General features: G+C 36.6%; 4 protein-coding genes across 4 annotated transcripts; 3 read left to right on the top strand and 1 right to left on the bottom strand.

Annotated features, from left to right (window-relative positions):
• Positions 1-1,622: 1,622 nt before the first annotated feature.
• On the top strand, positions 1,623-4,531 carry LOC103853462 (probable polygalacturonase At3g15720). The gene is made up of 8 exons (XM_033285220.1): positions 1,623-1,640; positions 2,566-2,676; positions 2,759-2,896; positions 2,969-3,145; positions 3,338-3,545; positions 3,623-3,704; positions 3,806-4,028; positions 4,105-4,531. Exons 1-8 carry the CDS (start codon positions 1,623-1,625, stop codon positions 4,330-4,332), a joined length of 1,185 nt encoding a protein of 394 aa, XP_033141111.1. The 3' UTR covers positions 4,333-4,531.
• A 2-nt stretch (positions 4,532-4,533) lies between these two features.
• LOC103853279 (pentatricopeptide repeat-containing protein At1g80150, mitochondrial) lies at positions 4,534-6,495 on the top strand. The gene is made up of 2 exons (XM_009130201.3): positions 4,534-6,282; positions 6,368-6,495. Exon 1 carries the CDS (start codon positions 4,884-4,886, stop codon positions 6,060-6,062), a length of 1,179 nt encoding a protein of 392 aa, XP_009128449.1. The 5' UTR covers positions 4,534-4,883; the 3' UTR covers positions 6,063-6,282; positions 6,368-6,495.
• Positions 6,496-6,895: 400 nt separating this feature from the next.
• LOC103853278 (metallothiol transferase FosB) lies at positions 6,896-8,215 on the top strand. Its single transcript, XM_009130199.2, has 3 exons — positions 6,896-7,305; positions 7,391-7,496; positions 7,717-8,215. The coding sequence occupies exons 1-3, from the start codon at positions 7,151-7,153 to the stop codon at positions 7,957-7,959; spliced, it is 504 nt and encodes a 167-aa protein (XP_009128447.1). The 5' UTR covers positions 6,896-7,150; the 3' UTR covers positions 7,960-8,215.
• Positions 8,216-9,970: 1,755 nt separating this feature from the next.
• On the bottom strand, positions 9,971-10,837 carry LOC103853277 (MAPK kinase substrate protein At1g80180). Its single transcript, XM_009130198.3, has one exon. It carries the CDS (start codon positions 10,625-10,627, stop codon positions 10,250-10,252), a length of 378 nt encoding a protein of 125 aa, XP_009128446.1. The 5' UTR covers positions 10,628-10,837; the 3' UTR covers positions 9,971-10,249.
• Between the last annotated feature and the right edge of the window lie 4,041 nt (positions 10,838-14,878).

Below are 14,878 nucleotides of genomic sequence, written 5' to 3'. Positions count from 1 at the left end.
AACTAAGTATCGAGGTTGTTACCTTTTCCTCGGTCAGAATCTTTGTAATCATGGTTCTCCAAATTATTACAGTAAGCTACCGGGTGGAACTGATGTGTGTGCCAAATAAGATCAACATCATAAGTCGGAACGCAAAACCATTTCAAAAAATGTACCACAGAACCGTTCTCAGTTTTTTTACATATAGAAACATCTTGGATTGTTTTCTTAGTCTCACTTATTTTAAAACAGAACCAAAACTGGAGAAAACAACAAGTGATCAAAGCTCTGAGCTTTATTCAAAATGTCTCAATAAATTTACCATATTGAACTTAAATTGGATTTTTTTCCAGAAAATGAGAATTTTTTATACAAGAGGAACTTCAGGGTTTGGCTTGGTTAATCTTCTGGTCTTTTTCTGTGCTGAGAAAACATAGACCAGACAGCAAAGAATAAGGACATATTGGCTTCTTGGGATGATGATGATGATGTGTAGGTCTGCCGTTGCCATGAGGAGCACGACAAAGAGATCTAATAACCACAATTCTTTAAACTCTGATTAGTCTTAAAATTAGGCTAAATTGTTTTCACTGCGAGAAAAAGAAACCACAAGAAACAGAGCAGGGGAAAAAGGAAGTATAATAATAGAGAAGCTAGATTTTACCGTGAACTGAACCAGTATTCATGAGTAAAGCATTATTTCTTTTGTGTTTTGTTGTCAGACTTGGGTTGCCTAAATCATCTTTAGTGACAACCTGAATATTTTGCGTTGTACCTGCAAGAGTAGCAGGGAAAAAGATTCAAGTATTCATTTCATGTATACACGGATATGGGTCTATGCTTACGGTCCATTTGAATATCCGGGAGAGGATCTATCTGTGGGTTGCACCTCCCATCTGAAGGTTAGGTCTGTGTCTTTAATAGACCCGGATTTAACCCTTTTCTTTTTCAAAAAAAAAAACAAAGTTTTCATCAAATACGAGGAAACACAGAAATGATTAATTTAATTACATGTGCATATCACAAAGGAAACGCGTCGTTACATCTAAATGTAATTCCCTTTGTTAAATCAGTGTCTCATGAAAGATTATATGTTCATATAAATAATTGTACTATACTTTTTTGGAGCAAATTGTACTATACTTTTAGAATAAGAAATAGAAATAACTTGAAGCCTTTTTCAAAAAGAAAAAGAAAGAAATAACCATTAAAAATAATCTTAGTGACATGTTTCGTTGGATGATGTGCAAAAGAAATTTACATCCGAAAACTGTTTAGAAAACCAAACAATAATAAAAAATCTACAAGTAGAAGGTAGTTAAAGTAATTTTCACGAGTTTTGGTTTAAATAATAATAAAAACTATATACAATATATTGTAAGTAAAGTGTTAAAAAAAGTGCTAAAATAATTTTTGATGTAATATTATTGCCAATAATGTAATCTACAGTATGTTTCTATCAATATTTCATTTTTGCATTCCCATAATTTATTTTTTCGTTTTATAATTTTTTTTATAAAATACATAACATATGTATTATACATTCAAATACATAATTGGCAGTTTTAAAGTTAAAATACATTCATATAATTATAAAGTAATATAATTGAAGCTACCTTTGTAATAGTTAAATCTAGCTAGCAATGAGCTCCAACAAACTGGTTAGGGTGTGGCTTTACGTGGTCTAGAAACCACTGAAGCTCACATTGGGTGATTTTAAATTTTGTTTTTTTTTTTTGATAAAATTTCAAATTTATTGATCTATCAAAAGAATGTTATGTACAAATGCTCAATGCTGTAAAAATAGCATCAGTGCACAATGAATCCTAAAGTGTAACTTCAAACCATCTCGTTAGTAGCCCCTCCAGTTTGTGTAGCGGTTTATATCTCAATGAACTGATTCGGTTTCTGACTGCTTTGTCTATGAGTCTGCGCAGTTGATCCGTAGACTACATTATTCGTATTTACGGTGTTAGATGTGTTATTATTTATTATTTCAAAAATTATGAACCTACTTTACTAACAAAAAATTTGTGATAAAAAGGTAAAAAATTCAAAGTCATAGTAAAAATTCAGAAAAATTAAAATAATGTACAAATATTCAGTTAAAACTGGTAAATATACAATTATAAATATTTTTAGAAAATAAATACAGATAACAAATGTCTCCTATTAATTACAAATATAAAAGCAATAAATTTAAATATATTATCTGCGCGTAGCGCGGTTACGTTTCTAGTTAAAGGAAAAACTTAAGGCAAAATGATCCTCTATTACTACAAATTAAATACATACAGAGAATCCTTTGATGCTCGTATATATATATTTTTCTTAAAAACCGAACAGAGTGCATGCATTTACACACTATGCTGTTATGTTATCAATGTGAGGCCTGAATCGACCTCTTATGCTCTCTGCTTATATATATGCTTTAAGACAATCTTAAATGATTCAAATACTCAACGCTGATGAGTTTCATTTCTTGTCAAAATGGTAAAGACTCTTTTGACTCTCTCTCTCAATTAAACATTAAACCTGATTTCAAAAGCCAATACTCATTTTGATTTTTTTTTTTTTTTTTGGCAGGATCTTGTTTTGATCGTATTCGTTGCAGTTTTAGGACTTCCCTGGTTAAGCTATGGTGAATCGGTGATGAAATATGGAGCTGTCGGGGATGGAATTTCAGATGATACATCTGTAAGTTATTTGTGTAATGTATATTAAAGTAAGCTTAAGTTACAAAGTTTAGCTTACCCTAAACATATTTTGACAAAAAAAGGCGTTACAAAAGGCGTGGGACAGTGCTTGTAACGGAAGCTCCAAAATTGGAAGTGTATATGTACCGGCAGGGAAGGTGTTCCTACTTAAGTCTCTTCACTTTACGGGTCCTTGCAAACTCAAACCTCTGATTTTCACGGTAAACCCCCTTACATGGATCACTTTTACTGTAACTAAGTACAGCCTCCAATTAAGTTTATATGTAATATAGATAGATGGAGAGATGAAAGCACAGAGTGATCCAAACAAGTGGCAAAAAGGAGAGAACGGGATAATACCATGGCTCATATTCGAACGAGTGGAGGGACTTCTACTATCTGGACGTGGCTTGTTGGACGGCCAAGGCAAAGGATGGTGGGACATTCATTGTAGAGACCACCCCGGACCTGTAATTTGTTTATCCTTATTTTCAACTCTTTTTTTCTTAGCTTATAACTAATCATCTCTATGTAAATATATATTTACAGAATTGCATTTGGCTTGCACCAACGGTAAGTTTTTTTCTTTCTTACGGAGACAAACTGAAAAAAAAAAGAGCTCGGAGGGATGTGTGAATTATATAAGTTTTTCGTCCCTGTAGATGATGACATTCAGCAATTGCAGAAATGTAATATTGAAGAGTTTGAGATTTAGAAATAGTGCACAATCACACATTCTTGTAATGGGAAGCCAAAATGTGCATATCAAAGACGTCAAAATAAAATCTCCGGAGATTAGTCCTAACACCGACGGTGTCCACATCACATCTTCATCTGCCGTTTCTATTACTCATTCCGACTTCGCCACTGGTAAATTTATTTAGTTATAATCATTGACAAACCAAAGAAAAGATTTAAAATGCTAACTTGCTCGTTAACATATATAGGTGATGATTGTGTGTCGATAGGAGATCAAGTGCATAATTTGAGTGTTACCTATGTCAACTGTGGACCTGGTCATGGTGTGAGGTAATTAAAATCTCCCTGATCAACCTCGCAATTAAATTAAATTAAAATATATAGACAAATTAAGAAAGAAGAAGCTAATAAGATTAAGAAATGTGAAACAGCGTTGGGAGTTTAGGTAGAGGAGGAACAGAGGTAGAAGTGGAAGACATACGTGTGGCGCACGTTAACTTCACAGGAACAACTAACGGCGCCCGAATCAAGACCTGGCCTGGAGGAACTGGCTACGTCCGTGGAATAGAATTCTTTGACATCCGTTTCTCCAACGTTCAAAACCCCATCATCATTGATCAGTTCTATGGTTGTGCTCCTAATTGCGTTCGGACTGTGAGTATCTTCTTCTAAAATTTTTTGAAAGATTTAAATGAAAAAAAAAAGGTTAATTTATGTTTAATATGATCAGGAAAAGGCAGTTCACATAGAGAAAGTGAAATATATGAAGATGAGTGGAACGTCGAGGACAGAGGTGGCAATGAAGCTCGAGTGTTCAGGGAAGAATGCATGTTCCAACGTTTTCATGAGAGACATTGACTTGTCTCCAGCCAATGGCATTGGTTCTGTCTCCTCTACCTGCAGCTTTGTACAAGGCTCAACTCAAGGCACCATTCGACCTTCCTCCTGTATCCAGTGAACCACCAATTGACTCATTTTTTAAAAAAAATTGTATAAAACTGAAAGTTGAGGTATAAATTGGAGGAATACGATGAAATTAGGGGCCATATTGGAAATAAACAAGAATTAAAGATAAAAAGGCCTATAAAAGAATGTCAGCCCAAAAAGGCCCAAGATTCACTGAACTTTGCTTCATTGTTTTTCACATTCTCAAAACCTTAAACCTCCGTTCGTCTCCAATCAGTTCCACCGTCGTTAGCCTCCATTCTCAGGGATCCTCAGATCGAAAGCTCTCTCCTTTTCCCCGCGTAGCATCATAGGTTGAAGTTTCCTGCGTTATTACTCGGAGATGGGCTATTGTTGAATCGCATTGGGGTTTTAGGTCTTTTCGATTGAGATGTCATGAGGGTTTGATTTAATCTTCTCTTTCTCTTGGAATCTGGTTTTATTGATTTGGAATGATTGGTTTGTAGATCTTACAAATTGCCAAAAAGACTTGCTTTAGGGGGAAACTAGGTAACCTACATGCTCTCGGGTTCAGCATACGGGCATGTTTAGCCTCGAGGGATCATGCTATCTCTGCGTCCCATTCGCAGATTCTACCCTTCTCTAGCCACTGGCGTATTTGCTTCGACCTTACACGTTCCAGCTGAATCCAATCAGGAGGAGGCCCCTGCCCTTGTCAAGCTTAAATCTGAGCGAGACCCTGAGAAGCTATTCAACCTCTTTAAAGCCAACGCCACTAACCACTTGGTCATTGAGAATCGTTTTGCTTTCCAAGACACGGTTTCTAGATTAGCCGGGGCACGCCGGTTTGATTTCATTGAGGATCTGCTTGAGCATCAGAAGACGCTTCCACAAGGTCGGCGCGAGGGCTTCATTGTTAGGATTATTATGCTATACGGCAAGGCTGGGATGACCAAGCACGCTCTCGATACTTTCTTCAGTATGGACTCGTACGGCTGCAAGAGGAGTGTTAAATCCTTCAACGCCGCGCTTAGAGTCTTAACTTTGAAACCTGATCTCCACACCATCCAGGACTTCCTTCTCCATGCTCCGTCCAAGTATGGGGTTGTAATGGATGCCTTTTCGTTTAACATTGCCATTAAATCTGTTTGTGACATGGGGTTTCTTGACAAGGCGTCTCTGGTAATGAAGGAGATGGAGAAGTCTGGCTTGAAACCAGACGTAGTTACTTATACCACACTTATATCGGCGTTTTACAAGCATGATAGGTATGTGATTGGGAATGGACTGTGGAACCATATGGTGCTCAAGGGGTGTAAGCCTAATCTCACCACCTTTAATGTTAGGATTCAGTTTTTAGTGAATAGGGGAAGAGCCTGGGATGCAAATGATCTGTTGATGTTGATGCCAAAACTCCAGATGGAACCGGACAACGTGACGTATAACATGGTTATCAAAGGGTTTTTTGTTGCGGGGTTCCCTGAAATGGCAGAAAGAGTTTATACAGCTATGCATGGTAAAGGTTACAAACCCAATGTGAAGATCTACCAGACGATGATTCACTATTTGTGTAAGGCGGGAAAGTTTGATTTGGGGTATACCATGTGTAAGGATTGTATGAGAAAGAAGTGGTACCCGAACTTGGACACAGTTGGTGTGTTGGTGGACGGGCTTGTGAAAAAAGGCCAGCTTGATCAAGCTAAGTTGATTATGGAGTTGGTTCACAAACGAGTTCCTCCTTTCAGCTCAAAACAGTTGATCCCACTTAAGTCCATTTTGTAATTTGTTTACATGGAGTAGAACAAATTTTGCTACGACTATGCGGGGACAGAGGATTCTCTTTCTTTATTACCCCTGAGTTTCTCTTTGTATAGTTGTGGTTGGAACTGGAAAACGGATGTTATTAGGAGGCACACTAACATCTTTCTTGACGGATTCAAATATATGTTCTTCCATGCCCTCTCTCTCTCAGGATAAATTGGAAAACTCCAATGAATGCTGAGTAAGTCATGGATGTCTTCAGTATCAAAGTTTTGCTTGTACAGATGTAGTTGTTTACAAGATGTTATGTTCTCTTTTGATTTCAGGTCGAGAGCAATATGGCATTGGCAAATTTGTGAACAGTCTTTTGCCATGTGCTGGAGAGTAGGTGACTGTTGATGCACACACGCGTGGCTTAAGTATTGAGTTAGCCGTGGAAAAATCATCTTCTGGCCAAAAGAAAGGTTGGTTCCGTATCAACAACAGCAGAGACTTTCCTGCTACAGTATAGGAATAAACAAAAGAAGAATATACTTGTTTTCTTTAGAAGATTCAAGATTCGCAGTCGTTGTTTTGTTGGATCAAACAATATTCTTTGTATTATGAAAATAAATACATAAAACTTTTGAGACCACAAATGAGAAAGCAAACAATGTTTTATTTGGTAACGGCAGATTTGTGGAACTCACAAGGACGGGGGCTTTGTAAAACTTGACACGTGTTTATTGATAAGAGTAATTTGAGGAGTTGTGGGTCCAAAGTTGAGTGACATCATATGGATGCGTTATAGTACTATGAATCTCAGTGGTAAGTTAAAACACATGACGATGATGATATGGTCGAGGAAGGATAATGATAGAGAAGTTGCGTGGGTTACTCGATCACGACACATATTACATACACACACGTGTACAATATACATCAATCTCTTTGTTATAATCGATCATTCCTCCCCTTCGTCTATTAACTGCAAAGTCCATATTTTCCGGATTTAAATTTTCCAACGGTGGTTTTTGTTCATACGTATCTTCGAAGAGAAAGAAAGTCTTCTGTTCTGTTTTGCCTTTTGGATCGTTCTTGTTTCTTTGTTTGCTTGTCCGGGAAAGAAAATGAAAGAAAATACGGGAAACCCTCTCCATCTCAAGTCGTTGAACCACATATCTCTTCTATGTCGATCCGTGGAGGAGTCCATGAGCTTTTACCAGCACGTTTTAGGTTTTCTCCCGATCAGGAGGCCTGGCTCTTTTGATTTCGATGGCGCCTGGTACATGTTTTATATTACTTTCAATATTTCTTTTTAAATTAGTTTCAAAATTTATCTTTTGAATATTTTGTGTATGTGTGAGTAGGTTGTTTGGTCATGGAGTTGGGATTCATCTTCTGCAATCTACAGAGCCTGAGAAATTACTCAAGAAAACTGAGATCAATCCCAAGGATAATCACATTTCTTTCCAGGTACCCCACCCTTTTTGTCTTTTTTTTTAATATTATTTTTCCTTCTCTTCTTCATGTTGTAGACATTTAGTTGCCACCGTGGTTGTATTTATGAAGGTAGATAGGTGAAATCTGACACCATATTAGTTTACTTGACATAAAAGTAATAAAACACAGTAGAATACGGCCAAGTTATTTCAATTTGATGGACGAAATTTAATTTCTGTGTTGTTGAATGCAGTGTGAGAGCATGGGGGCCGTAGAGAAAAAGCTTAAGGAAATGGGAATAGAGTATGTGAGAGCAGTGGTGGAAGAAGGTGGCATCCAAGTCGACCAGCTCTTCTTCCACGATCCCGATGGCTTCATGATTGAGATTTGCAACTGCGACAGCCTTCCCGTCGTGCCTCTTGCAGGAGAGATGGCTCGTTCATGCTCTCGTGTCAACATCCACCAACTGGTCCAGCCACCTCAGATCCACCCCTAGACTCTTGTCATCTCCCTCCCTAGCTCAATGATTTGTTAATAACTTGCGTATAACATTTTAATTTGTCTCTTTCATTTGCATGTTAATATTTGCGTGTAATAAATAAGACTATGAGGTTGATGTGATTCTTTTAGCCGGGGAAATGATCATTTGCTTTCCTCTAGTCTCTCTCCCTTGTGTGTTAATATTTGCGTGTAATAAGACTCTTTGTTGAGATTGATGTGATTCATTAGCCAGGAAAATGACCACTTGCTTCCCTCTAGCCTCTCTCTCTCTCTGCTATTTAGTTGAGAAAACCAAACTCTCTCTTGATAGTTGTTTGCTTGGTAACATTTATGAAAATGAAAGAGATGTTACTTATAGCACAATTGAAACATTGGAAGCATGCAGATCTAGGTAGGTCAAGTTTAGATATGTTATGGAATAATCACACATGAGACATGATCTCCTTTTATATGTACATAAGTTATATATCAATCATCGCCCTGAAGAAGAAGCTGTCTCCTGAAGTTTTGGATGAAAGCTTCTGCGCATTTGTCCACGTCGTGATCATGAATCGTTGGCCTGCTCTCTGGATTATTGCCGTTTGAAGGAATTGTCACCGACCTTCTCTTCTCTGTAATAACCTTCTTGGAGTTGGTAACATTACGTAACTGCACAGGAAGTTGTTGTACGGAATTCATCTTCCTGTCCTTTATGTTTGTTTATGTGTGGGTACTCTGATGTTTTGGATAATATGGTGAGTGAGTGATGATTTGGGGGTGTATTTATAGGATTATTTGTTATCCCTTCACCTGAGTCTTTTTAATCCCTACGGAAACAACTTGGAATTTTTGTAAGGAATAATTTAATAAGAGATCGAATGTTTAGTTTGACGTTTAGATAAGTAACAATCATATCATATCCTTTCATCACTTATCCACTTAAATCTAAGCCAGTAACAAAACTAAACATATATCAGCAACTAGTTAAAAGAAAATCATGCAAATTATGCCTTCCCTTTCTAGTAATATAATCCAATCCAACTAGATCATATACTCTATAATATGTTTCTATATTAAAATAGGAAATTAAGCATAAAATCTAAGGTTCTCTTTGGAGAAAAGGAATGGCATACAATAAAATCTGACCTAACAGCTTGATTATATTATTCAAAGGCTACAAGCTTTAGAACACTAGGAGGTGGGGGAGATAAGTCACCGAAAGGCATCATTCTTGACTAGTTGACTGTCATTTTCGCTGCTCCTAGTCCTATGACCCTTCTCTTTTTTAAGGTTGACTTGGCCTGTTTTTAATGTCTATCCTTGCATTGATGATAGGTAGGTGTCTTTTAACATCAAAAGGGTTACATTGACCCAAGAGTTAGCACGTTTATGGCTCAAAAGGCCGTTCAGACCCACAACCAAAAAAGAAGAAGAAAAAGCTCAAAAGTCAATAGATTACATGTGTTGAGGCCGCCACAAAATGTTTCCTGAATTTATTACAGTTGCTGGGGAGATGATCAGAGTTTAAATATTACATAATGAATATGAAAACATGACTTCAAATGTATGATACTGATGTGATCCCAGAATCAGGCCCGGCTCAAATATTAAAAGGGCCCTGTGCTGCCTTAATTTTTTTTTGTCAACCTTTAGCTATATTATAGTCAATTTAAAAACTAGACCCTAATATTTATATTTTTTAATAAAATAAGGCCCTAATTTTGTAAAGGAAAAAACAGGACCCTGTGCAAATGTGCTGTGAGCACATGCTCTAAGCCGGCACTGCCCAGAATGAACGGACTATTCCAAGAAGCGTTTGTCATCTGAGTCTGGAACCATAAAGCCTCCTAGCAGAGGGACTGTGATCGTTTGATGTTTCATGCTCAATTGCGTGTATTGTTACAAGAGATCTTAAATGCTTGTTTTGTTGCTGAAGTTCCCCGCACATTAACAAATGAGATTATCTTAACAGCTGAATTCTGCAGTTTTTGTTGAGATTGTTACATGCTTCATCAGCAAGGCGGAGGTGATCTTAATTGCTTGTTTTATTTTGTAATTTTGATTTTTCTTAAGAACCAAAATAGGTAACACGCCCTCCCAAGGTAGGGGAATCTGAAGTAAACCAAGCAGATATAAACATCGTCTGAGTCCAAAACAAGTTTAAATTAAAAGAAGCAGAAGAAGAAGCAGAAACAAAAACTAAAAAGATAGAGAGTATTCATTAACACTGCTAGTATGTAATATGTATTTATGCTCTTTTCTTCTTCTTCTTGATGTTGCTCCCTTGCCTCTGGGTAATTAACTTCCTACCTGGATCTGCGTTTCGGTGGCCTTTTCCTCTGTTTAACCGGTTTCTTCCCGAAAGCAGAGCAACATCCAAACGCCGACAGTCTCGGCGACGGAGGATCCACCGCCGGAGACACTCTTCCGGTGTTTCTATGATGGCGGTTAGCTCCTCCGCCGTTTGAACGACTCCTCTCGATGCCCCCTTCGGTTCTTATCGGCTTGACTCCGCCTCCGGAGGTGGGTCTGGCTGTCTGGTCCTCCTGACCATCCTGTTCGTCAGTTTCGCCTTTGTGCTCGTTGGCCTGTTTGTTAAGCTCGGCGATGAGACGGTCGTCCCAGACTATGCCAGAGGAGCCCTGTCGGCGGAAGGAGATGTTGGATCTCTGAAGACCCGCCATGGATGGCGGTAACTGTTCCTCCTTTTCCTCCGTCTTTCTTTGTTGTCTGAGGTTCTCTCTCTGTCTGGTTTTTTGGATGTTTGCTAAAAGTGGTTGATCACTGTGTTTCAGACTTGATTCATTTCTTCATATCCCTTATCCCAAATATTTAAAATAAGTTATCTCCCTTCCTACCATTTATATCTTTTAGTCGGCTAGCTGCTTCTTGAAATGAAATGACCAAATATTATCTTAGCTACGTAGTTAAACGGGAGATAAAACTCGGTCAAAGCAACGGATAATTATGGGAGTAGATTTTGTGTGGTTAGGTGTAGAAAATTAAAATCTATTTTAACGTAAAGCTTTATCCATTTATCTGCCAAATCAAAATTTCATTTGAATTGGTCATCGCATAATTTCAGCAAAATGGATTAAGTTTTTCTTTTTTGGTAAAATAACATGGATTAAGTTTTTTTTTTTTTGGGTGTAAAACATGGATTAAGTTGTTCTTTATTTCTTACAGAAATCCATCGACGCTGTGTTTGATTATGTTGAAACAACAAATACCGGCAGATGACTGATTATTGGAGATTAAAAATCATTAATCACAGAAATTGTAAAGCTGATAATATATCGTTAAGAGGTTTTAAAAATAAAAACTTTGAAGAGTGTGCATTTTTGTTATTTTTGACAATATCTTGTTGTATGGCTTGGGTTGGACCAGCCAGTTATTTTTGCATATTGTGGACAGTAACCACTCGCTCATGTGCCGCTTTTTCATATGGGTAACATATTTTGTGTGGCCATGTCTACTTTGTAATCACCAACATTAGAGCTACACCGCAGATCTACACTGCCAAAGCTTTCAAATCGCCTTTTAAATCTAGAAACAGTTGTGGACAAAAGATTGATTTAATTTTATGCATGCGAACAAAGTGGCTTTAATTTCTTTATTTTACAAGGCACCTTATCCGTAACTGAAGATTTGATTGAACACCGAATATTGCTGTGTCATTAGACCATGATTAACACAGTTTTTCAAGAAGGTGTTTTAGTGTAATTATGAACTAAAAAAAATAGTTTTTAACTAAAAGAATGTATCCAGTGCCGGTTCAAAATAATAACAAGCCTCAGGTCCGGCATGTGCATGTGCTATGTGCTGGAAGTGCATTTGCATAGGGTTCATTACACTTTTAAAAGAGAAAATGTAGCCCAAATTAGGATCCAAAATATTTTTAAATGATATTTTTTCTTTAGGGAAAGGGCTCCAATTTTTTTTTTCTCTTCAAAAAGGTCCCAATTTTTTTTCTAGCTCAGGGCCCTATTTACTTCTGAGACGGGCCTCACAAGCCTAAAGAAATTTTACAATAAACATGCCCTTTGTTAGCATCGAACCCAACATCTTTACGCGAGGTGTAAGCTCTCTAGCCACTACACCAACGAGATATTACTGTTATTGGCGCTCCAGAATCCCTCATAATATTTGGTGCCCGAAGCCCATACTTCATGAATTTTAAACACAGGGCCAGACCTGAACGTATCTAAATAAGGGATAAATGATACGCTTTTTATAAGACACGCATTGATAGTATATTGGCTAAAAGAATTTGAGAAAAAAATCAGGTTTAACTCGACGAAGAAAATCGTCGGTGGCTCTCCTAGACGAAGAAAATCGTTTGCTGCTATTCAGTCGAATCGAAAGGTAAAACTACGTTATTTTGTTTTTATGTTTGAATCCCTTAGTTATGCATGTCTTAGATTGTACTATTTCTTGTTTAGGTCGCAAGTTTTCTCAATTAATTATGAGTTCTTCAATTGCAGATGTAAGTTTCATTGAAAAACATCATAAATTCTCTGCAGAGACAATCGATTTTCTTTGCAAACTCAAGGTTTGATTTTCCCCAGCAACATCGATCTTCTCGGTTCTTTATGAAATTTGTGTTTCTGATAACGATATGTTGATGCAGAGCTTTCACACTCTTTTGATCCTTTCCTTTAACGTTTGACTCAATGGATAAATTTCCATTCATTGATCATCATGTCTATTAATTCATGTTCTTATTGGTTTAGTAGCTTCTCGTTGGGTGGCTTGGTGTCATGATCTTGATTCTTGAGAATCAAGAACAGTTTTGATCAATTTGAGATGATTTGCTCTTGTTTAAGGAAGATCTGCTTTTCAATTGATAGATATTTTCATCTCGTTTGTATGAAGCATATCTCGTTTGTAGAACTCGATTCTCTTGTGTTGGTTTTTGTCTCGTACTTCTCAATTTAATATATAAATCATGTGATTCTTTTTTATTTGTTTATGTCTTTGTGTCTTAAGATGGATGGATCATGAGACATGAGAAATGTTCGTAAAAAAAAAGGACTACAATTGCAATACAGATAAAACATTTCTCTTCGATCTATTCAATTGATTAAAGTTTAAAAAAACATTGTTTATATTTCTTAGTGCTTTTGATTATGTTCAAATTGATGTTGATTTTGATTCTTGTCTGAAATGAATTGATTTTGATCCTGGTCTGAATTGAATCGTCGGTAATAAATATTTTGGTTAGTGTTAGATTATGGTTGTGTTAGGTAATACATAAATGTTATGGTTAGATATAAATCGATGGTGTAGTGTGATGAATGTGTTACATATTTGTCAAGTTGATTTGGTTGGTTGTGATGAATGTGTTAGATATATGTCAAGTCGATTTGGTTGGTTCATCTTCTCTTCCATCTATTAAACACATTCCCTTTTTTCTCGTCTTTTCAACATTGTTCTTCTCTTCCATCTATTAAACACATTCATTCCTCTCTTTTTTATCCCGTGATAAACATTGTTCTTCTCTTTCTCTCTTCTTTGACATATTCAGATGGATTCTAATCCATATAGGCACACGTCAAATTTTGTTGAACTTCTTAATAGTCAATAAGATAATATATTTGGTTTAGTACAAGATAGTGTCGAACTATCTTCCTCACAAGTTCATATATTTGGCACTTAAGGTATTGAAGATCAAACTTTGGTGAAGACACTCGTGCAGAGCGTAGAGAACGAAGGAAATGCACGCCAACAAATGATGTATTGCTCATCAGCTAGTGGTTAAACACGAGCAAATATCATGTTGTAGGGAATGAGCAAAAATTTGTTGCTTTCTAGAAAAGAATTGCTGTCTACTTTATGGAAAGTCCGAAGGTTGCATGTTCTGAACACAAAGAGCCAAGTCGCTGTAAGCAACATTGGCACAAGATCAATGACCTTGTCTGCAAGTTTTGTGGATCGTATGAAGCTGCAACTAGAGAGAAAAGTAGAGGTCAAAATAAGAATGATGTTCTCCAACTAGCTCATGGAATATTTCTAAACAACCATAATAAAAACTTTAACTTTGAACATGCTTTGAATGAGCTGCACAATGACAAGAAATAGTGTGACTTTTCTAGTTCTAAAACCGATGGAAGCTCTAAAAGGAGGAACTGTGAGGACGGTGCACAATCATCAAACTCTCACGTAAATGAAACTAAGACTGCTGAAGCTGATCAAGGAACCAATCGTCTCCTGGTGCTAGGGCAGCAAAAGGACGTGGCAAGAAGATGATGGTAGAGGGGAAGGCGTTGTCTGTGTTTCAGAGTATGTAGTCCATTAAACAGCATGATTTGGATATGAAAAAAATGTTGTCGAAGATGGGTCTACTTGATATGCTAATTGCAAAAAAAAAAAGAACCGCTATCTGAATATGAAGAAGCCTAAAGAAAAAGCTCATTAATGACTTGTTCTCTAATTACTTAAGTTTAAGTCTAAGAAGAAGATGAGTCATCTGTTTAAGTTTCTTTGTTTTAGGTGTCGGGTTCGTGTTGCTTAATATATGTGTTTGTTTGTTGTTTGTTGTATTTCAGCTTAAATTTATTGTTTGCTGTATTTTAAGTCTGTGTTTCTTGTTTTGGTTATGTCATGGAGTTATTGTATTTAAAGGTCTTGAAAGAATGAAAAAGTAAAGCAGGTTTGGAATTTTATTTTGTACTCTTGTGGTCAGGTCATACATCATGTGTGTCATCAGTCACGTTTGTAAAGTTTGTAAACTTTATATTCTTAAAGTTGTAGTGTTGTATCACATACTGTTTGTCTTTCCATAAATTAGATAACACAAATTTTATAAATATTATATCTTCTCCTTTCTATGTTTTTCATTCTCCTTCTCATGTTTTTCCTTATATTCATTTCTTTCATCAAAATCTAAAACAATTTTCACACATATATGGTATCTTCTTTCCATAACAGTTTTG

This window comes from Brassica rapa, chromosome A02, assembly GCF_000309985.2.
Source record: "Brassica rapa cultivar Chiifu-401-42 chromosome A02, CAAS_Brap_v3.01, whole genome shotgun sequence".
NCBI lineage: Eukaryota > Viridiplantae > Streptophyta > Magnoliopsida > Brassicales > Brassicaceae > Brassica > Brassica rapa.
Note: the sequence above shows the minus strand (reverse complement) of the source record. Positions and strands in the feature narration are given on the sequence as shown.